Source organism: Cryptomeria japonica, chromosome 3 (genome assembly GCF_030272615.1).
Source record: "Cryptomeria japonica chromosome 3, Sugi_1.0, whole genome shotgun sequence".
Lineage (NCBI taxonomy): Eukaryota > Viridiplantae > Streptophyta > Pinopsida > Cupressales > Cupressaceae > Cryptomeria > Cryptomeria japonica.
This window is the reverse complement of record NC_081407.1, coordinates 739,018,004-739,038,760: the sequence shown is the minus strand read 5'-3', so window position 1 is coordinate 739,038,760 and position 20,757 is coordinate 739,018,004. Positions and strand designations below refer to the sequence as shown.

The following is a 20,757-nucleotide window of genomic DNA, read 5'->3' as shown; positions in this document are numbered from 1 at the left end:
TAGTACCCTCTTGTCACCATCCTAGGCTTGGAGAAAGTAGTGCACACGCCATTGGAGACCTATGGTAGCAAAGTGAGGGACTGTTTCATCATCATTAATGATGATGAAAGAGTCTGCTCTAGAGGGCTACATGTATTTTGAAGATCCGCCATGTTAGCTTGGCCCCAAGAGCAATGTTCTATGTTTGCATTTCACGAATACTGGCATCCCCTCTCAATTTCAATTTTTTTTTATAGTGTCCCACAATAAGAGATGAGGTATGTGTTTCTTTTTCATTGGAGCCTTCCCAAAGGAAACTTTTTTGCAGAGAGGCTATCTTTGTGCTATCCCCATTCGATAATTCGATACATGAAAGCATACATATTGGTATGATAGCGATGACTGCCTTAAGCATGGTGATTTTGCTAGACATGGTGAACCATCTCCCCTTCCAACATCCCACCTTCTTCGTGCACTTCCCAATAGTGTCGCACCAAATATTGTCTTTGATTGCCCCCATTGAATAAAGGTATGCCTAGATACATGGATGGTAGACGTTCAACACCAAATCTAAATAAAGGGGGAAAATTGCATGTTGCGTTGCAATTTGACACGACATGTATCCCTTGCACCAATGTATTCGAAAAACAATAAGAATAAGACTTCTAATCACAAAGGTTTTTACTCAGATTTGGGCACACCTACGTAGATACATTCTAGGCGAGACACCTAAATCTCTAGTCAATCGGTCTAGGGCAATGTATCCCCTTCATAATTGACACTCAGTATGTAATCGCAGGATTGAGCTACAACTTGCGCTCTCGCCCTATTTATATAGAAACCCGAACGAAATACCGTTCAAGATCAAGCCAAGAGGTGATGAAATCCTCTCGGTACAGAAGCCAAGAGGTGATGAAACAAAATACTTTATCAACGATATAACTTGTGATCTTCAATTTTTATTTTGATAACATTTTTAAATAAAAATCTTGTTTATAAAAACAAGTCATGTCAAATTTTAAGAATAGAAAGATGCTATTATAAGAAAAAAGTTTGGAAAACAAAAAATTATAATTTTCCTATTTTCATTCTTTCCTTTTTCTGAGTGATTGCTTGGAAAACAAAACATTACAATATTTCCTATTTTCATTCTTTCATTTTTCTGAAGATGAATCACTCAGAGAGATTGGAAACTCCAATCATGCATAAAGTTTACATACTCCATTTCTCATTTTCATTCTTTTCTTTTTCTGAAGATAAATCACTCAGAGAGATTGGAAACTCAAATTATACGTCAAGCTTACATACTCCATTTCATAGACTGTGAAAAGCTAATATACTATTTATAACCAATCAAAAGCCTAAATCTTAAGTCTTATTCAAACGATGCCTCCATTGATACGAATAACCTGGCCATTAACCCACTCAGCATCATCTGTAGCAAGGAAAGCCGCCACGGGAGCAACATCCTCCTTCTGCCCCAGCCGCTCAAAGGGTGACTCCATGGCAATCCTATCAACCAACTCCTCACTCTTCCCCTCCAAAAACAACTCCGTCACAATCCCACCTGGTGCGATGCAATTTGCAGTAATGCGAGTCCCCCTCAACTCCTTGGCCAAAATCCTGGTCATGGTCTCAACGGCAGCATTGGTGGCGGCGTAAGCCCCATACCCAGGCTTCACAGTCCCCACAAGCGAGCTGCTCAAATTGATAATGCGGCCACCGCCACCACGTACGAGTCTGTTTGCCGCTTCCCTCGAGCACAAAAACGCTCCTTTGCAGTTAATGTTGAAAGTCCGATCCCAATCCTCTTCAGGCGTGTTTGCAATTGAGGGTGAGTTGGAATCGAGCACTCCCGCACAGTTCACGATTATGTGGACGCCTCCGAACGCTTTCTCCGCTGCATCGAATAATTTTTTCACGTCCCCAGAAACTGAAATATCTGCTCTGCATATAATCGCTCTTTCTCCGTCCTTGTTTTCATTGATTATGGCTGCGACTTCTTCTGCTTTTTGCTGGTTTCCTACATAATTTATCACGACTTTGGCTCCTTTTTCAGCCAAATGCAGAGCAATTTCTCTGCCGATGCCTCTCGAGGCACCCGTCACGATGGCTACGCGCCCTTCCAAACTGCTGCCCTGCTTTTCCTGACTACTCATTGTCAAAAATCTATAATTTGTGAAGACAATTCGCTTTATGTTTGTGCCTGAAATCTGAATTGAATTGAATTTAAATAGGTTCGAGTAAATCAGATTTGGCATCTGGGCGGCCGATAAAATTCATTTCCGTGACGTCATTGATTTTATATTATTTTGCCGTTTCAAACATTTGCAGTCAACATTGATTGGCGATATCAATTAATTATTTCAATGTTGCGATTGAAAGGAAAGATTTTCCAGCATTCAAATCTCATCTGCAAACGTCAAGGCTTACGTCACGTAACTTTTAATTGAAAGGAAAGATTTTCCAGCATTCAAATCTCATCTGCAAACGTCAAGGCTTACGTCACGTAACTTTTAATAGCATATTTTGTAATCAAGTGATCAATGGGCACTTAATTGAATAGCTTTAAATAATTCAGGGATGAAACCGCACTTGTTAAAATGATTTATTTATTTAAATAGAGAGGGCCAAGCAGTTTATTGGAGTTTCACTTTTTTTTAAATAGGTGGTGGGTGAACCGGGACTTATACCTAATTTGTTATAATTTTATGGCAAACCTTTTCAATTGATGGCGATGGGATATGATATCAAAGAAACAATTATAGAAGATTCACTCTCCTTGATAAAGTAAAATATATAATTTTTAGATTTAATTCTAGACAATATTATTGTGTTGTTCTACTTTGTCAATCCTACATATACTGTTGTTTGACTATTCTAATGGTTACTCTAATTTATTATAGATGGGAAGAAATTATGTCTCACAAAATTCTTTAGGTCTTCATATTTTGATGGTATCCACAACTATCATGATTATAAATATAAATGTCTTTATTTGTTTACAAGATTCTTAAATTTGATTAAGCTTTCATTTCAATGAGGAATATGAACATGTTAATTTAAAGAATATTAATTTTATTTTAGAAATAGCTTTATATTAATTTAGTTGATTAATACATTCATATAGATTTCAGAAATTAGTCTACTTTTATAAATGAGTATCTTTTGTCAATCATATTTACAATCATGTAAGTTTGGTTTATAAATAATAAATACATATGTTGTAATGTATTTGAGACTGTTTACTTTCGTAACTAGATCATTTGTATAAATTATATTTATGATCCAATATATTAAATCTTATTGTATACACATAAAATTGGTTATGAGCAATTAAATAAATATTTTATATTTATTTAATAATTATTCTTCTATTAAATAGTTAATTTGAAAAGATTAATTTATTTAATTCATTTTATATTCTTCTATTAATTAATTTAATTGAAACATTTTATCAATTAATTCGTTATATCCTTTTCTTCTAATCAATTAATTAAATATCTAATATTTAATTGTTCATGTATCTACTATTCTATAGTCTCATTAATTAAATAATTTCTTAATTATTTAATTATATTTCCAACTCACCTTTCCATCTCCATGTCATCTCCACTTTGCCAACTCATTCATCATGTGGCTAAATTAATTCAACAAAATTCAATTAAATTAAATCATTTATTAGCCAATTATCTCCAACTTCCAAAATAAATGAAATATTGTGTACGTGCACATATTTCCTAGCCTTCTTCTATATTCTCTCTAACATCACTATATCTTAGGAGGACTTGAGTCCACTTGTCCTCTCATTCTTACATCCTTTCCAATTATCCTATATCATCTCAAGTCTTCAACTCAGTCAAGGTGAGATGAGTGACACTTGTCTTCTCCTTCCCCCTTTCTCTCAACCTTCAACCTCTTACTCATAGCCATCCAATTTGCAAGATTCGATCATGATCGTTGATCTCTGTCACCTAAGCTCGTGCACTCAAAAATCTATAAAAAGAGGTCTCCTAAGCCATTTTGAAACTAATAGCTAATCTTATAGTCATTCTAGGAGTTTTTTTCTTGCATCCATGAGTTTGAGTTTGAAGCAAATACCAATTTTAGAATTTTTATCATAGCTTAATATCATGTTAGCTTAAATCATTTGCATATGAATATTATAGCATCAGTTAACTATTAGTTCATTCTTCATATGCCATCTTGGAAGCTACCAGTGCTTGTCTGAGATCAAATCATCTGCAACCAAGAACAATGGAGTTAGGACACAATGAGGTGTAAACCGTGGAAGGTATAATCTTGTTTATTTCATTTACTTCATGTTACTTCATTGGTTGAAGTTAAGTTTCCTGTAGATTTCCTTTTTATATTTTATGATCTAAACTAACAAGTTTCAGGATATTTCTTTGGAGTTCAACTTTAACATTTTTGGCGCCCACTGTGGGGATCAGGCCTCGCACTTACCTTTCTAATATCCTGTCTTATTCTCGCAGAATCAATTTAACGCTTTTGTAAGTCAGTTTCATGCATCTGTGAAATTTGACAACGCATTTGTTAAGTAGGTTAGCGCTTTTATTGCTTAGTTTAACGTCTGTTTTAAATAGAATGGTGTTTTTAATCATGAATTCGCGCATTCAAGAAATACAGGGTTAGCACCTTTGTCGTACAATTTAGCACTTTTATTGTTTAGGATAGTGCTTTTGCCATCTAGGATAGCGCTTTTGCAGTTTTAGCACTTATGTTCTATCACTGGGTGAAATTTGAATTTTTATAATCTGAAAGCTAACAATTTTGCAGGTCCGAATGTCCAAGGCTTAAGAATTTGAAAACTATTGACATTTGTGGGTGCAGGGTCCATTTTGAGCAAATTTCATGCATTTCCTCACTTAGCTAAATTAAGGGTTTTTCAAGTAAAACATCATATCTTACTCATCTAGTCTAACTAGGAGGATAATCAACAGCATGCACCTTGCATTTGAGTGTTTTCCTTAAATTAGTTGCACATAGATTCTTAGAAGTCTTAAAATAAACCTTTTTCTTTCGTGTTTGTTGAAGTAGTAGGCAAGTATGCTCTCACTCGTATACGGTGATTTGAAAACTAGACCTATTTCTTTTATGTGTAACCTTTAGAGGGCTTGCCTTCCTGAGTTGCCTTGAGGGGGGCAATGAGAAGGGAACGACCCAAGTGGAAACGGGCTAATATCGAGTCCTTCCAATCCACTCTAAATAAATTATGTCTTTGACGAAAGTCGTGAACAACATTTGTTGATTAGTTCATACTGACACTATGTTTCCCCATTAACCCTATGGAGCGTAACCTCTGTAGGCTGGGAACCTTCTGTATTTACAGAGTTTAAGTGTCGCATGTATGGCCACATGACCGGAAGCCCTTACTAAAAATATTTTGTATTTGCTACCAAAATCCTTGTAATTGTTGGTCCAGGATGTCAGACCTCTGAAGCAGCTCACACACATACGGTTCTTAGTAGAGATATAAAGTTTTTCATGGGGAGTTTTCATGGAAATCGATGCTTGGCTGCCCCAAAGAAGTGAGTGTTGAGGGTGGATCCAGTGGGGTCAAGCACCTAAATATCTGCTCTGAATAGCGTAGCCTCGGGGCAAACCCCATGTGAGATTCAACAATTATTGTCTCGACCTACCATAGGATTTGTGCTTGCTTGTGCACTTTGATTTCCAAAACATTATCTCTTTTGTGTCTTCAAAAATGTTTTCAAAATGGTCAAAAACTAAAAAAATCATCAGTCTGAATTGAGTAAAAATCTGACAACTTGCTGGAAAATTTGAAAATCTCTTTAACACAGTCAGAATTGTGCATTTGTTGCACAGAACAATGCTTTTGACCAATAGAACAGTTCTTTTAAACAACAGTACAACACTTTTATCCTTTAGAATCATGCATTTGATCTTTGGAATAACGCTTTTCAACATGAAACTATTCTTTTACACTATATTTTAATTCTTTTATTTCACATAGAAGCACTTTTAATCACATAGAGTAGCACATTTATCGCGTAGGTTAGAGCTTTTGACAAATAGGTCAGCGCAAATGTTTTCCTACATCTAAAATAGAGGGTTTTTTTGCATATCACACCAAAATTTCAATATCATTTTCAAATACCCTTTTTCGAGTATATTTGTCTTCAACTATCACAGGTCTTTAAACTGGTCAAATAATCAGCTTATCAATCAAATAGGTTATTTCCAAAGGTTTTCATAAGCATAAAACATTCAACAAGTTAGTGATTGAACCATCTTAAGTGCAAAAAGATCAACATTATTATCAGTTTCTCATCAGGAAACATCAAATCCTTTATCATGAAACTTGATCATATCAACCTTTGTTCATTATCTTGGATATATCATTCCTGTTTGAACCTAGGTTTTATCAAAATAAATATTGCACTCACATTGGAATCAAACAAACTTGTAAACCATCATATGCTTATATGACTTTTAAATATCGCCTTAAGAAAAGAAAACCTAGTTATAAGGCTACTTTGAAGAAGACAAGATTCTTGTACATCAATCGCAAAATCTTGTTAAAACACGGGACATTCCTACACCGTTTTCGTCACTATTTATGTGGTTATGGAACGGAGTTTGACGAAGAAATTTTGCAAGAACATGCTTTTCAACAACAAGATACTTTATCGCAACGCACTAATAACAATGGTAAAATCAACAAAGCTTATCTTCCTAAACCAGTGATCACTTATTGAGTCACATTTTAGAAGATCAAAACTCGAGAAGTCCAAATCAATCACATGCTAGTTTGGACTAGAGCTCAATACGAGCAATTCAGAAAACAACAAAAACAAATGGAAGAAAATCCAATGTTTCATCAATTTGAATACATAGATGTTGGTGAAGAAGTAGTAAATAACACCATTAGAGACCTAGAACAAGATTATAAATTTGACAGACTAATGGAAAATTTATTGGAAAAATAAAAAGAAAAGTACATCCTAATGTTGACAAAATCAGGAGCTAAATTGCCACAAGACTTTAACATAGAAAGTTTGAAACAAGATGCAGAGATGAGTAACCATCAAAACACTGATGATCCCAATAACGAGGATGTAAATCAAGTAAATCATGAGGAAACAAGAGGAGATAAACGAGAAAAGACCATGATGATACAAGAAGAGAGTGTGGTGACAGAAGAACTTATGAGGATGCAAGAAGAACCCATATTGATAATCCTTTGTTAACTCTCACTCGACAAATAGAAACCTTACAACAACAAATACAAGATATACAGAATGGAACAAATTCTAAGAAATATTCATTAGAGGACATCTTCCCATATCCTTTTGACAAAAGTTTAAACATGATACCATTCCCACAACATTGTGAAGTCCCTAAATATGATAAATATGATGGGAAATCCGATCCTCAAGATCACATTAGAAAATTTTGCACCATGAGTATGGAATTTGCACAAGATGAAACTTACCTGATGCGTTTATTCCCTAGAAGCTTAAGTGGACAATCAACGGAATGGTTCTCAAGATTACCATCTGGGATTAAATATTTTGAAGAACCTGTGAATAGATTTATCTCACAATACTCCTATAATGTAAGAAATGAGATAACAATGCTACATCTATGTAACGTCAAGCAAAACAATGGTGAACCTTTCATGGTCTTTTTACAATGACGGAAATGAATGTTAAATAGATATCCAAGAGACATGTACCCGATCAAGAGAAAATGGACATATTCATTGACAACCTTATCAGTGAAAAGAGTTTCGTCTTAAAATGCAATGTCCTCCTTTTGCTAAAATGATTGAAAATGGTCTAAAGATAGAAGATGCAATGGTAAAGAAAGGAGAGTTAAAATTTTGCAATTCCTACAACAACAACAACAATAACAATGACAAACCTAAATTTTGGTCAAAGAATAGGAATGTTACCAATGGAGGAAATGATGACAGCAATGCTACCAAACAACAACCAATCTTAAACTTATCAAGTCAAGTACCAAACAACAACAATCAAGAGAACAGTAGATCCAAGTCTTTCTTCTCCAATCCTCGCAAGAAATTCACAAACATTGGAGAACCGTTGGAATCAGCTTTGAAAACTCTTCTTGCAAATAAATTGATTACCTTACCAGAAGCAAGGAATTATGACCCTCAAGTCAAACCTAATTGGTGGAATGACAATCATTTTTGCAATTATCATCGAAACAAAGGACACCAAGCCAATGATTGTCAAAGATTCAAGCATCTTATTCAAGATTTAATCGATAATGGAACTATCACAGTGGATGGTCATAAGATGAATGAATCACATCTAGCATTCAAAAATCCACTTCCAAATTATGAAAAAGGTGAACAATCCAAACCAAAAGATGAAAAAGGAAAAGCTAAAGTAAACTACACTTACACATATGATGTTGTGGTAAATTTCATCATTGTCAAAGACAACACACCTTCAGAACCAATCAATGTTATTACAAGAAGCAAAGCGAAGGTTACATTTCTGGGTATAACAAATAAATCAACATCCACTTCAAGACAATACAATTTAGTGGAACAATTACAAAAGACACCCGCTAAAATTTCAATTTTGGAGCTCCTAAAAGTTTCGTCTATGCATAAGGAAATATTGGAGAAGGCTCTAACAAAAACAACAGTCTCAAAAGATCTGGATGTGGATCAGTTCAAACAAATGGTGGGACACCTCATAGCCCCACATTTCTTGTCCTTTTCTGAAAATGATGACGCATCCTTGCAACACCCTCACAATGGTCCCTTACATGTTGAAGTCACCATTCATAAAACCTGTGTCAAACGCGTGCTCATAGATGGTGGGTATGGCTTATACATTTGTGCATTAAGTTTAATAAAGGCTTTGGGATATTCAGAAAATACAGTAGATCCAAAGAAGAAAATAACTATCAAGGTGTATGATGAGGAAGAACGTTCTTCTAAAGGAACTGTGGTGTTACCAATCAAAATAGGACCCGTGGAAAGTTATACATTGTTCCAGGTTCTGGACTTGAACTTATCTTATAACATTCTTCTAGGAAGACCATGGAATCATGGCATTCAAGAAGTTCCTTCTACATACCACCAATGTGTTAAGTTTCCTCATAATGGACAAGAAATCACTATGGCAGCAAATTCCAGTCAATATTGCAATAATTTGAAACCAGCACAAGATGCAAGAGTTCCACATAACAGAGAATTAGTCTATCCCACTCAAGAAACTCAAGAGAAATTATGGGAAAATTTTGAGAAAATGCTCAAATTAAATGATGAAGGAATGGGAAAGTGTTATTTGCATAACTTACCAGTTTCACCTAAATCATATGGAAAACCTACAAAGGCTCAACCAAGAATCACACAGAAATCATTTGAAATATTTGATGGAGCATTTGTTAGAGCTGAAACACTTGTAGAAGAAACTGAAGACAAAGACACTCTTAATGTAGGTTTATTTTATGACATGCAAATTGTGAATTTATTTTGAAACGATATACTGATTCAAATCTAGGGGGGAATACCAATGATGAGAGATCTACTTGTGGATGTTGTTTTTTGTTGGATTAGGTGCAATCTCATGTAATAGTAAGAAACAATAATATACTTATCTTGGCTCTACCAAAGTTATATATAAGGGTTGTACCAATCATGTAGGTAAATGCATCCAAAGAGGCCCTATGGCTAAGAAGATAACTTGAAGACTTGGGTCTACCTCAAGCAACTCCTACACCTTTGTATTGTGATAATCAAAGTGTCATTGATTTGGAAAAGAATCTAATATTCCATGTAAGGACCAAGCACATTGTTCTTCAACACCAAGTCATAAAAGAGAAAATTGAAGAAAAAAAAATTCTCTTCTATATTATAAAGGTGAAGATAAAATTATAGATATTCTCACCAAACCACTTTGTAAAGATAAATTTTTTCATCATTATAATAATCTTGGATTACAACCCATTGAAGGGTTTGATATAAACCCCCCAAGTAAAGCTTAAGGGGGGTGTTAGAAATTAATCTTTACTTGATAAAGTTAATTTCCTTTTACTTGTTACTTGTAGGAATATTTATAAGGAATTCATACAATTCCTTTGTCTTATATGAGTTCTCACATAACTCATTTTATTTATTCCAAATATGTCAAAAATTATATTTCCTCCTTATGAGGATTTTTACACTTTTCACACACATAAGATGCTAGATGGCATGCTTAGGCTTGGGAGATACATTTACAACTGCACTCTCACCTCTATATATTTGAGGTTCCTCTCTCATTTATTCATGGTAACATTCCATTGTTAGGTCTCGGAGACAATTGAGAGGGGTGGGTGAATCAGTTGTCTAATGATTTTCAACTAAAATTAACTTAACCAAAACTCAATGCTTAATACAGGTAAACCAAACTTAATGTCAGTAGACATTTTATCAGTTAACTGTAGTACTGATAAAGATCAATGCATGAAACAAAAAGACAACAACTTCCATAACACATAACACCAATGTTTGCATGTGGAAACCCTGTAAGGGGAAAAACCACGGTGGGAAACCTTACCCACAATCAGATGATACTACTGCATATAGTATGTGTATACAATAGGGGGTCTGCACATGCAGAAAGGCCAAGCACCTAGAACTCACTACTCAAACACAAATGGGAGTCACACTGACTACAATTGGATGGTTAAATCCAATAATGATGTACAGCTCAAAATAGCATCTTCATATGCTAGATTCAGTACCGGTTTAGTTCTGATATGCCTTCACAAAAACCTTCCTTCAACCTTCAAATGATGTCTGCGTGTATAGCTCTGCTTATTCTTGCATATACCTCATTACAATCCTTTTCGCATTTTTTTCCTTACATTCTACTTCGATAAAATAAGATCTTACATATATGCCGAAGCCTAGGACCAAAATGTATAGGTCGGCTTTACAAAAGATATTACAACAAAACAATTTACAAGTAAATGAATAACCAATGAAATATCCGATTCAACATGTCGGCTTAATGCATTTGCAATGATAATAAATCATCTCCATAGCATGTCGTGCTGATCTGGAATAGATAAGCCTTCCAGTGTTTATCCTGGACCTATCTGCCAGTAACAGCAAATATGCAAACTCGAATATACCAATGAACAAATCTCCAAGACAAAGTGTCCAAATGATGTTTTTGACATAACCAAATATTCTCCATGTCATTCCAAGTGTTGGTGAACAATATATCCTGTCGGTGAAATAGATACTGGTGACTGTGCATAAGTCACTTGTTTGCCGGTGAACATTGCCAATTCTCCAAGTGTTAGTGGACTAACCAGAGTTGATAAGTGTTGACATCAATGACAAAACCATATCAACATATTCAAAATACCAACATCTCTCTCTCTCTCTCTCTCTCTCTCTCTCTCTCTCTCTTTGTAAATTATTTAGGATTTATGTCATCTACATAATATTGGGGTTTTTCTCTTTAATTTTTCCACTTACAAATCTTGTGTATCCTTCTTGGATATTGGTTTACTTTGGTTTAGGAGCACCTAAGGATGAGTAGATACCCTTTTCAATTTTGGCAATTTTGGCATAAGGAATAGTTCTAGTCCATTAGGTTGTATGTTTGGAGCTTGGGGTGCATTTTTGTTTTCTTTGTGAAAGTTTTGTTTTTTGGAAAGACTTACCCTGATGGAGTCACCAGCGGTTGGAGTGAGTCAAAGTGGAACCATCGGATATCGGCAGGAGTGTTTTCCACCTACACCGATAACCCGATGAAACTGCCAGCTAACAGGTGAGCAAGTCTGGGATGATCAATGTCGATCGCTATACTGCAATGGAAAGTTGCACAAGGTTTACCTCCTGTAACTTGGTGACCATGGTGGGACCCAGCGAGAAGTTAGCAAGTGGAGCGAATCGAAGTGAAGCCATCGAGAATTGGCAAGACTAGTTTTTGTGTCACCCGGTAACCCAATGGGAAAGCATGCAGTTTGGAGCGCACCATCGGCTATCGGCATCACAAGTTTGGAGCTACACCGATAACCTGATGGGAAGGAAGCAGGTTTGGAGCACATCATTGGCCATCAGCAAAACATGTTTGGGGCTACACCGATAACCCAACAATGAAGCATTCTGTTGGGAGCGCACCATCCGCCATCGGTAAGAGTATTTTAATGCTACTCCGATGACCTGATGGAAACCAATGTGGAAGTGCGCAAAGTGTAAAATGTCATCGGACATCGAAGTAAGTGTTTTGAGGCTACTCCAATGACCCGATAGAAAAGAAAGTGAGTTGTAAACTGCCATCACACATCAGTGTAAGTGTTTCGGTGCTAACCCGATGACCCGATGGAAATCAAAAGATAGTTACAGTTAGAAACCGATTGTGTCGAGTTCAATCTCGTCGGTTTGGGATGATTCATGACATGTCGTAGAGGCTATAAAATACCCAATGGGCATTCTGTAACGAGGTTGGATAGGTGATGCAAAGCATCCACACCCATACACAATCCCTACACCTTTTAGGAACCTACCTCACATTGTTGAGGTTTCACAATGATTAATCACTTTCCCTTATGAAGGTTTGCCATAATCTTTTATAAAACTCCACATGTATTGCTTCTTGCCTATGAACACAATCATAACTTCTAGACCAACTAGGATAGGTTTCTTGGCATTGAGGGCAGTCATAAACCAAAGGGAGTATAAGTTTGTTTGAAGGATACCATCACTTTATACAGAGCCTTTACACTTACACACACCCTCTCAAAACTCATACCAACCATTAATTACCAAACACCATGTACTCTGATCCAACCCTCAACATGTATAAAAGGTTACTGTTAAACAATAACTTACTGGCCTCTTTGACACATGCTCACTCGAAGATGAATACCTTTTTCCATTGGACATATTTTGCAGCTCCCTATGGTGGGACTCTAGAAAAGTAGGTTATGATTAACATATCCAAAAATTAGAAAGATCCAACGGTTACGTTTTGAGATATAGACCCTGTATCAGGACTGTACTTTTCTTGAAAAATCAAACCTTCTTGAGGCAAGTTTTCAGTCACCTTCATGCCTCAAACCATGTGCAAAACCCATCATGGAACCCTGCAACAATAATGGAATGATAATTTATATAATATTACATATTTCCACCAATTTTTGTGTCTTGATCAACCAAGAACAAAATGATATAGCATTATCTTTGTCTCAGTTTGCCCAAGTTCTGGGTTTTTACAATTTTGAGAGAACTTATTGTATCTATGCCAAAACAACACCAAATTACATGAAACCTGAAGAAAATGAAAGGTAATTTACTATTCTTAAACCCTCAAACTATTTTAATGAACCTTCAATGCATAGCAATGGTGAAAACTAACAAATTGCAGACTGAATGTGAGGAAAGTTCAGGAAAAACACAGAATGTGCAAGGAAACCACTTACTATTATTGCCAAAAACTTTAATTTCGAGATTTACATATTTTTAAGGAGTTCTTTCACCATATTTATAGAATTATAAGGATTCCCAACTGACCAACCAACTATAACCACCCAAAACCAACCTTTTTTGCAAATGTTGTCAAGCAACTTTGAAAAGTTGCATTGACATCATTTCTTGCTTTTTGACAACTTTTGGTTTATTGTAATTCTTGATCATCCAATACCCAAAATAGGTTAAATAACATTTTATAACATTAAAAATGACACAAAATACTCCCCACAACCTTGATATTTCCGTTTTGACTTGTTTTGACCACTAGGCCCTATCTGAGCAATTTGACAATTTTCAAGACATATGACTCAACTGACTCAACCTTTACATTTTAATGGCACTATTGGCCTTATTAAATCATATTGGGTCTAAATAGACCTTATTTGAACAAAACAAAAACAAACTAAATCATTCCCCACATATGGGCCCTTGAAGAGATGAGGTGCTCCTCCACCATACTCCCCTTAGAAAAGAACTCATGCCCCATGAGTATCCATCATGAAAGGGACCTTGAATCATCTAATATCCTGCAACAACAAAAGGATAAGAACCTGCAATCCAATTCACACAATAAGGATCAGAAAAGAACTTTCCCATTGGTGGGCAACCGGTATATGCATGTGTAGAAACTTGAACCGGTTGGCTTGGTTCATGTGGCTTCTCTAGAACACTCTGATTTGGATCAGTTTTCATAATAGGTGTACTGATCTAAGTGGGTTTAGTAGGACACCAAATAGAACCAATCATTACCCCAATGCTATCCTTGTGTTCCACCTTCTCTTGTGTAGATTTTGTTTCAATTTTCTCGGCTTGAACCAATGTCTTCTTACCAAACATCACAATCTTACCTTTACCCTTAACATCCTCACTCATGGGCAAGAATGTATATTGTAATCCATTCTTCTCAAGAGTATAAGTGTTCTCCCTACCATTGTAGAGTGTACGGTTGTCATATTGCCATGGTCTGCCAAGTAAGATATGGCTACACTCCATGGGTAAAACATCACATAGAACACTTTCCTTGTATTCACCAATCTAAAAATCAACTCTTGCCTGCTCTTTAACCAACAAACTAATATCATCATTAACCCAAAATTATTTATATGGATTCTTATAAGGTATCCTCTCTAATTGCAATTTCTCAACCATTTCATTTGAAACCATATTATCACTTGAACCTGAATCAACAACCAAAGTACAAAGTTTACCTTTGCACTTACACTTTGTCCTAAAGAGGCTTCTCCTTTGAATGGGTTCATGTTGTGTTGATGTCTTCAACAAGGACTTCTTCATCATCAAACACTCACCAACTTCTCCTGTACACACAATTGTCTTTGGACTATCACTAACCTCTTCCTCTTGAGCATATGCAACCCTTCTAGAGGATGATGATGATGATGCTCCCTTCTCAGGACATTTGAAACAAGGATGCCCATACTCATTATAGTTGTAACATCTCCCTGAAAATTGGTTAAAACCCCTACCAAATCTACCTCTATTACCACCAAAACCACCTCTAAAATCAGAAAATGAATGCTCTTTATCTTTCTTTACTTCACCTTCTTCCTCATTGTTTGGTTTATGTGAAGTAAATTTACCTCTACCCCTACCATTGTTATTGCCTCTACCTCTTGCAGCCTTATCTTGTCTCCTCTTCATCTTTTCTTCCACCTTGAGAGATAATTGATAACATTCCTTGACATTATTGGGGTTAGCCACAACCAACTCATCTTGAATATTAAATCTCAAACCTCCTAAGTATCTAGCAACCTTAACAAATTCATCTTCTTCTCTACCAGACCTTATACTCAACTTTAAAAATTCATTAGTATATGCCTTAACATCTTGTTCCTTTTGCCTTAACCCTTGCAATCTCTTATACAATTGAATTTCATAGTCTTTAGGAAGGAAATTACCTTTTAGTTTAGCCACCATCCGACCCCAAGAAGTAACCTTGGTCTTTCCTCTCTTTCTTCTATTAGCTTCTTCATGATCCCACCATAGGAGTGCATGTCCCTTGAGTTTTGTCTTTTCCTATTTGACCTTTTGTTCATTAGGTATGCCTTCGCCATCAAAATAAGCATCCATTGCTGCTATCCAATCCAAAAGTTCTTCCTCTTTCAAACTACCATCATACATTGGTATATCACCCCTTACCTTGTACTTGTCTCCTTTTACCACCTTAAGAATTCTGAGTGTTCTTTGTTCTTCAGGGTCTATATGCTCTTCAGTTTCTTCCTTTGCCTCATGGAACTCTTCATCTCCTTCCTCTTCTTCACTAACATCCCCTACATCAACATTTCTTCTCTGACTAGTCTCCAAGGCTTAAAGCCTTGCTAAGAGGGCATGATAGGACTCTTGTAACCTTGTGTTCTTCTCCTTCAATTCTTGGATCTCCCTTGTTCTACCTGCATTCTTCGGAGACATCTTGTCTCACTCCTTTCAACCTTCAATAAGAACTACCCCCTTGCTCTGATACCAATCTGATGTAGTGCATTCACACCCACACACAATCCCTACACCTTTTAGGAATCGACCTCACATTGTTGAGGTTTCACAATGATTAATCACTTTCCCTTATGAAGGTTTGCCATAATTTTTTATAAAACTCCACACATATTGCTTCTTGCCTATGAACACAATCATACCTTCTAGACCAACTAGGATAGGTTTCTTGGGATTGAGGGCAGTCATAAACCAAAGGGAGTATAAGTTTGTTTGAAGGATACCATCACTTTATATAGAACCTTGACACTTCCACACACCATCTCAAAACTCATACCAACCATTAATTACCAAACACCATGTACTCTGATCCAACCCTCAACATGTACAAAAGGTTACTATTAAACAAGAACTTACTGGCCTCTTTGACACATGTTCACTCAAAGATGAATAACTTTTTCCATTGGACATATTTTGCAGATCCCTCCAGTGGGACTCTAGAAAACTCAAGTATGACAAACATATCAAAAAATTAGAAAGATCCAATGGTTACATTTTGAGATATTGAGCCCGTATCAGGACTATATTTTTCTTGTGACAGTCAAACCTTCTTGAGGCAAGTTTTCAGTCACCTTCATGTCTCAAACCATGTGCAAAACCTATCATGAAACCCTGAAACAATAATGGAATGATAATTTACATAATATTACATATTTCCACCAATTTTTGTGGCTTGATCAACCAAGACCAAAAAGATATAGCATTATCTTTGTCTCAGTTTGCCCTAGTTCTAGGTTTTGACAATTTTGAGAGAACTTATTGTATCTTTGCCAAAACAACACCAAATGACATGAAACCTGAAGGAAATGAAAGGTAATTTACTGTTCTTAAACCCCCAAACCATTTTAATGAACCTTCAATACATAGAAATGGTTAAAACTAACAAATTACAAATTGAATGTGAGGAAAGTTCAGGAAAAACACAGAATGTGCAAGGAAACCACTTACTATTATTGCCAAAAACTTCAATTCTGAGAATTACATCATTTTGAGGAATTATTTCACCATATTTATAGAATTATAAGGATTCCCAACTGACCAACCAACTATAACCACCCAAAACCAACCTTTGTTGTAAATGTTGTCAAGCAACTTTGAAAAGTTGCATTGACATCATTTCTTGCTTTTTGACAACTTTTGGTTTATTGTACTTCTTGATCATCCAATACCCCAAACAGGTTAAATAACATTTTAAAACATTAAAAATGACACAAAATACTCCCCACAACCTTGATATTTCCATTTTGACTTGTTTTGACCACTAGGCCCTATCTGAGCAATTTGACAATTTTCAGGACATATGACTCAACTGACTCAACCTTTACATTTTAATGGCACTATTGGCCTTATTATATCATATTGGGTCTAAATAGACCCTATTTAAAACAAAACAAAAACAAACTAAATCATGCCCCACATATGGGCCCTTGAAGGGATGAGGTGCTCCTCCACCAATAGGTGGAATAAAGAACATCTTTTGAATAACAATTTGAGGACTATTTTTTGGTTTCTTTCTCAAAGTTCAATTTTCATTTGAAAACTATAAATAATGGCTTAAATCTTTAAATGATAGTGTGATAGAGTAGATGTTACTTTTCTAAGTTTTGTGAGTCCCAATTTTGAAGTCGTGTCAAGCTCGGCTCTGTAAATAAGTTATCATTTTGTTTCTTGTTTTCTGTTGGTGACAAGTAGTTATAACATGGCTCTGTCTTGATTCTCCATCATGGTATCCACGCGACCATTGGAGGTTGTCAAGAAGAGTCATCCATGTATAGTAGAGTTCTATGTGTAGTAGACTAGGGAATGGCGTCGATCGTTTCAACAAACTGGCCCTAGGCGAGCTTGATGATAACTTGGCTAGGTATCAATGACCAAGAGGAATCACTTGCAGGGTAGACTGGAGTCTAGGCTGTTAGCCTTAGACCAGAGGAAGATGGGATCAAAGGGAGAGAAGATCCAAGCATGAGGAGGAAAACAACTTAGCAGAAGTTGTAGGTATAATCCATGGTAGAGAAAACCCTGCAAGGTGGCTAGTGAGATCCGGTGGATTAGTGAGTTGGTGGATTTATGAAAGTGAATTCACACAGAGCAGAGTATCAAACCTCGGTAGTGAGGACCTAGAGTGGATTAGGGGAATAGTGAGAGGAGAATTCTCAAGTTGGGCTAGGATGAAAGTCTTAGAGTGAGTCAAGCTGACTCAAGCAAACTAGGATCCTCCCTATCATACTTGCTCTTGTTTTGGCTTCTCACGTAATGCTAACATATGCCTTCAAACAGCCCAGACAGGTAGTAGAGTTGGCTTGGACCATGGGTTTTATCCCCATTGGTCTTGGGTTCGACTCTAAGGCTTGGAATCAACCGATGCACCTAGCTTATGGGTGGCTTGGTACATCTTCAGGGACTAGTCTTGCCCCAAATGGGTGCCGGGCTAGGTCGCGAAGATACCTTGGACTAACAAAAAAAATGTATACCTTCAAATATTTTCTCCTTGATTACTTTATTTTTTGTACTTTATTTATTTTTCTTTCAATTACTTGTAGTTTAAATGTGTGTTGGGTTGAATCAACACATTCTATCCATCTTAAAAAGTAATTCAACTTCCTCTAAGTCTCTAACCTCAACTATAGGTTCCCACACCTTGAGATCATTCTCAGTGTGTCATTGGAATGTTAAACTAATTTCAATAGGGTGCAATTTCATGTGACAAGATAAGTTACTACTTAGTTGTACAAATCCTTTGAGGCCTTCAAATAAAGGACACCAACATGACATTAAAGCATGATGTTAATGAAGGTTAATGATTTTTTTAAGTTTAATTTTTATTTATTTCCCACGCCTAGGGTTTAGCTTTTGGATTTTCCCTTTCAAACAAGAACCCCGTGAGAAATCACAAGAGTTAAAGATATTTTTTCTATGCTTATTTTGGCCAAATTAGTTTCTCTCCTTCATAGGATTTTATCTTACATGCATTCATGGCATCACTTTAGTAGATTCCATGCATTCTTTTCTTTTTTCATTGATTTATACTTTTAGATTTTTAAATGGGATAATGAACCATTCTAATGTTATTTTTTTAATTATGGCATCCTAGTTCACCTAGAGAAATTTTCTTGATGGTGCACAATTTTTACAAATTTCAATGTTGTGTTCAAAAGATGCTCAAAAAATTAGAGATCTTTTGTACTTAGATCACCAATTGGCACATTATTTTAATTTTCAATAAAATATCTTAATTTTTTGTGCTATTGGGTGAACTATTCACATCATTTAATTGGGCCCTATTGTTCATGTAAATAAAATAAAATGAAAAATTAGATTTAACGACCTACTTTGTGTAATTTGTACCTTAAGAAAGTTGTCAATCTAATAACTATTTTCCTCTATTCTATTAGTTAAAGATAGCCATGATATTATCTTGGTTGTCCTTCTCTTATTTTTGGTATTTTTGAGGGATAATGGAAATAAATAAGGTGAAGATTCATTATACCTTTTGTGTTGCATAGAATATTTTAGTCTGACAAATGAACACTATTGCACTATTGGTTCTCAAAATCCACACAAGCACTTGAATGTCCTCACTACTCATTTAATATGTGTGATGAATTAGTCTAACAACAAGATGCATGGTAGACTACAATCTCTTGAATGCCAATTTGATAGTTCTCTTCCATTGTGTCATTGTTCAAGGTAGTACAACATGACATGTTTGTAAGTCCCATTTTGTTATCTATAAAGAACCTATGAACCAATAAAGAAGGGGGAGAGATGTAATCAAGAGACACACATGTTACATTTTCACTCAATCTTAAAATGCCAAAAGTAAATATGTAAAAGCATTGTGGAAACAACATGAGGGATATGAATAAAATGTTAGTTTTTAATATCCTGTACAATTCAATTTATCATAGAAAGCCTCCATTAAATGGACATAACACCCTAAAGGATAAATCAACTTTTTAAAATTATAAAAGCATGTCACTAGTTTGAAGTTTCTACTTGAAAAGTAACACATCCAAAGATTACAAAAGATCTAAATTATATCTTGAACCTCATCTTAAAATGTAGTATAACAATCATCAACTAGAAACACCAATCCAAAGGATTTTAATTCCAAATTAAAAACTTTTTCATAATCATGTAGTAGTTTCATACATGCAACAATAATCGTGTCTACTATTTTCTATCATGTTGCTTCTAACTTTTTCTAGGCTAAGTTTCCCATAAATAAGATCCTCACACTTATTCATACTCAAACTAAAGTAGAAATACTCTTGTCCTATGTGCTTTATAGACTTTTTGTTTTAAATCAAGTATTCATTTATACCTCATTAGCTTCATATGTTTGAATTCATTATAAGTAATATCTGAATATGAGATATGAAAGTTATGAGCAAATAAATATATGAAGCCATGATCTTTTCATTTATTTATTTTGTTCATTGTGAAAGATTTTAATGTATTCATGATATACTTCCATATTTTCTTTAATTTGGGTTGTTGGAAATATGTTGCTGAGAAATAAAAATCATTTCATTGAAAAGAATCGCATTGTTCACCTAGATTTTTATTTGAATCTTAGTACTTTATTTCCCTTTTCTCTCATTGTGATCTAATAAGAGCATAATGAAAATCCAACAAAGAATCAACTTCTAAAATTCTAGAGGTTGATTTGGAAACTATGTCCCACATTTGTAGGCTTCCCCCTATTAGCGCAAGTTCGCATTAGGTTAGAGATTGGAACATCAATAGGAGCCATTGCAAAAGATATGTAAGAA

The 20,757-nt window shown here is 35.5% G+C and overlaps 1 protein-coding gene across 1 annotated transcript; it reads right to left on the bottom strand.

The window, feature by feature from the left end:
* Window positions 1-1,107: 1,107 nt before the first annotated feature.
* Window positions 1,108-2,207, bottom strand: LOC131044043 (short-chain type dehydrogenase/reductase-like). Its single transcript, XM_057977308.2, has one exon. It carries the CDS (start codon window positions 2,136-2,138, stop codon window positions 1,359-1,361), a length of 780 nt encoding a protein of 259 aa, XP_057833291.1. The 5' UTR covers window positions 2,139-2,207; the 3' UTR covers window positions 1,108-1,358.
* Window positions 2,208-20,757: the final 18,550 nt, after the last annotated feature.

Bases quoted from the DNA above. Each gene is read 5' to 3' on its own strand.
- LOC131044043 (XM_057977308.2), bottom strand. From the start codon at position 2,138: ATGAGTAGTCAGGAAAAGCAGGGCAGCAGTTTGGAAGGGCGCGTAGCC.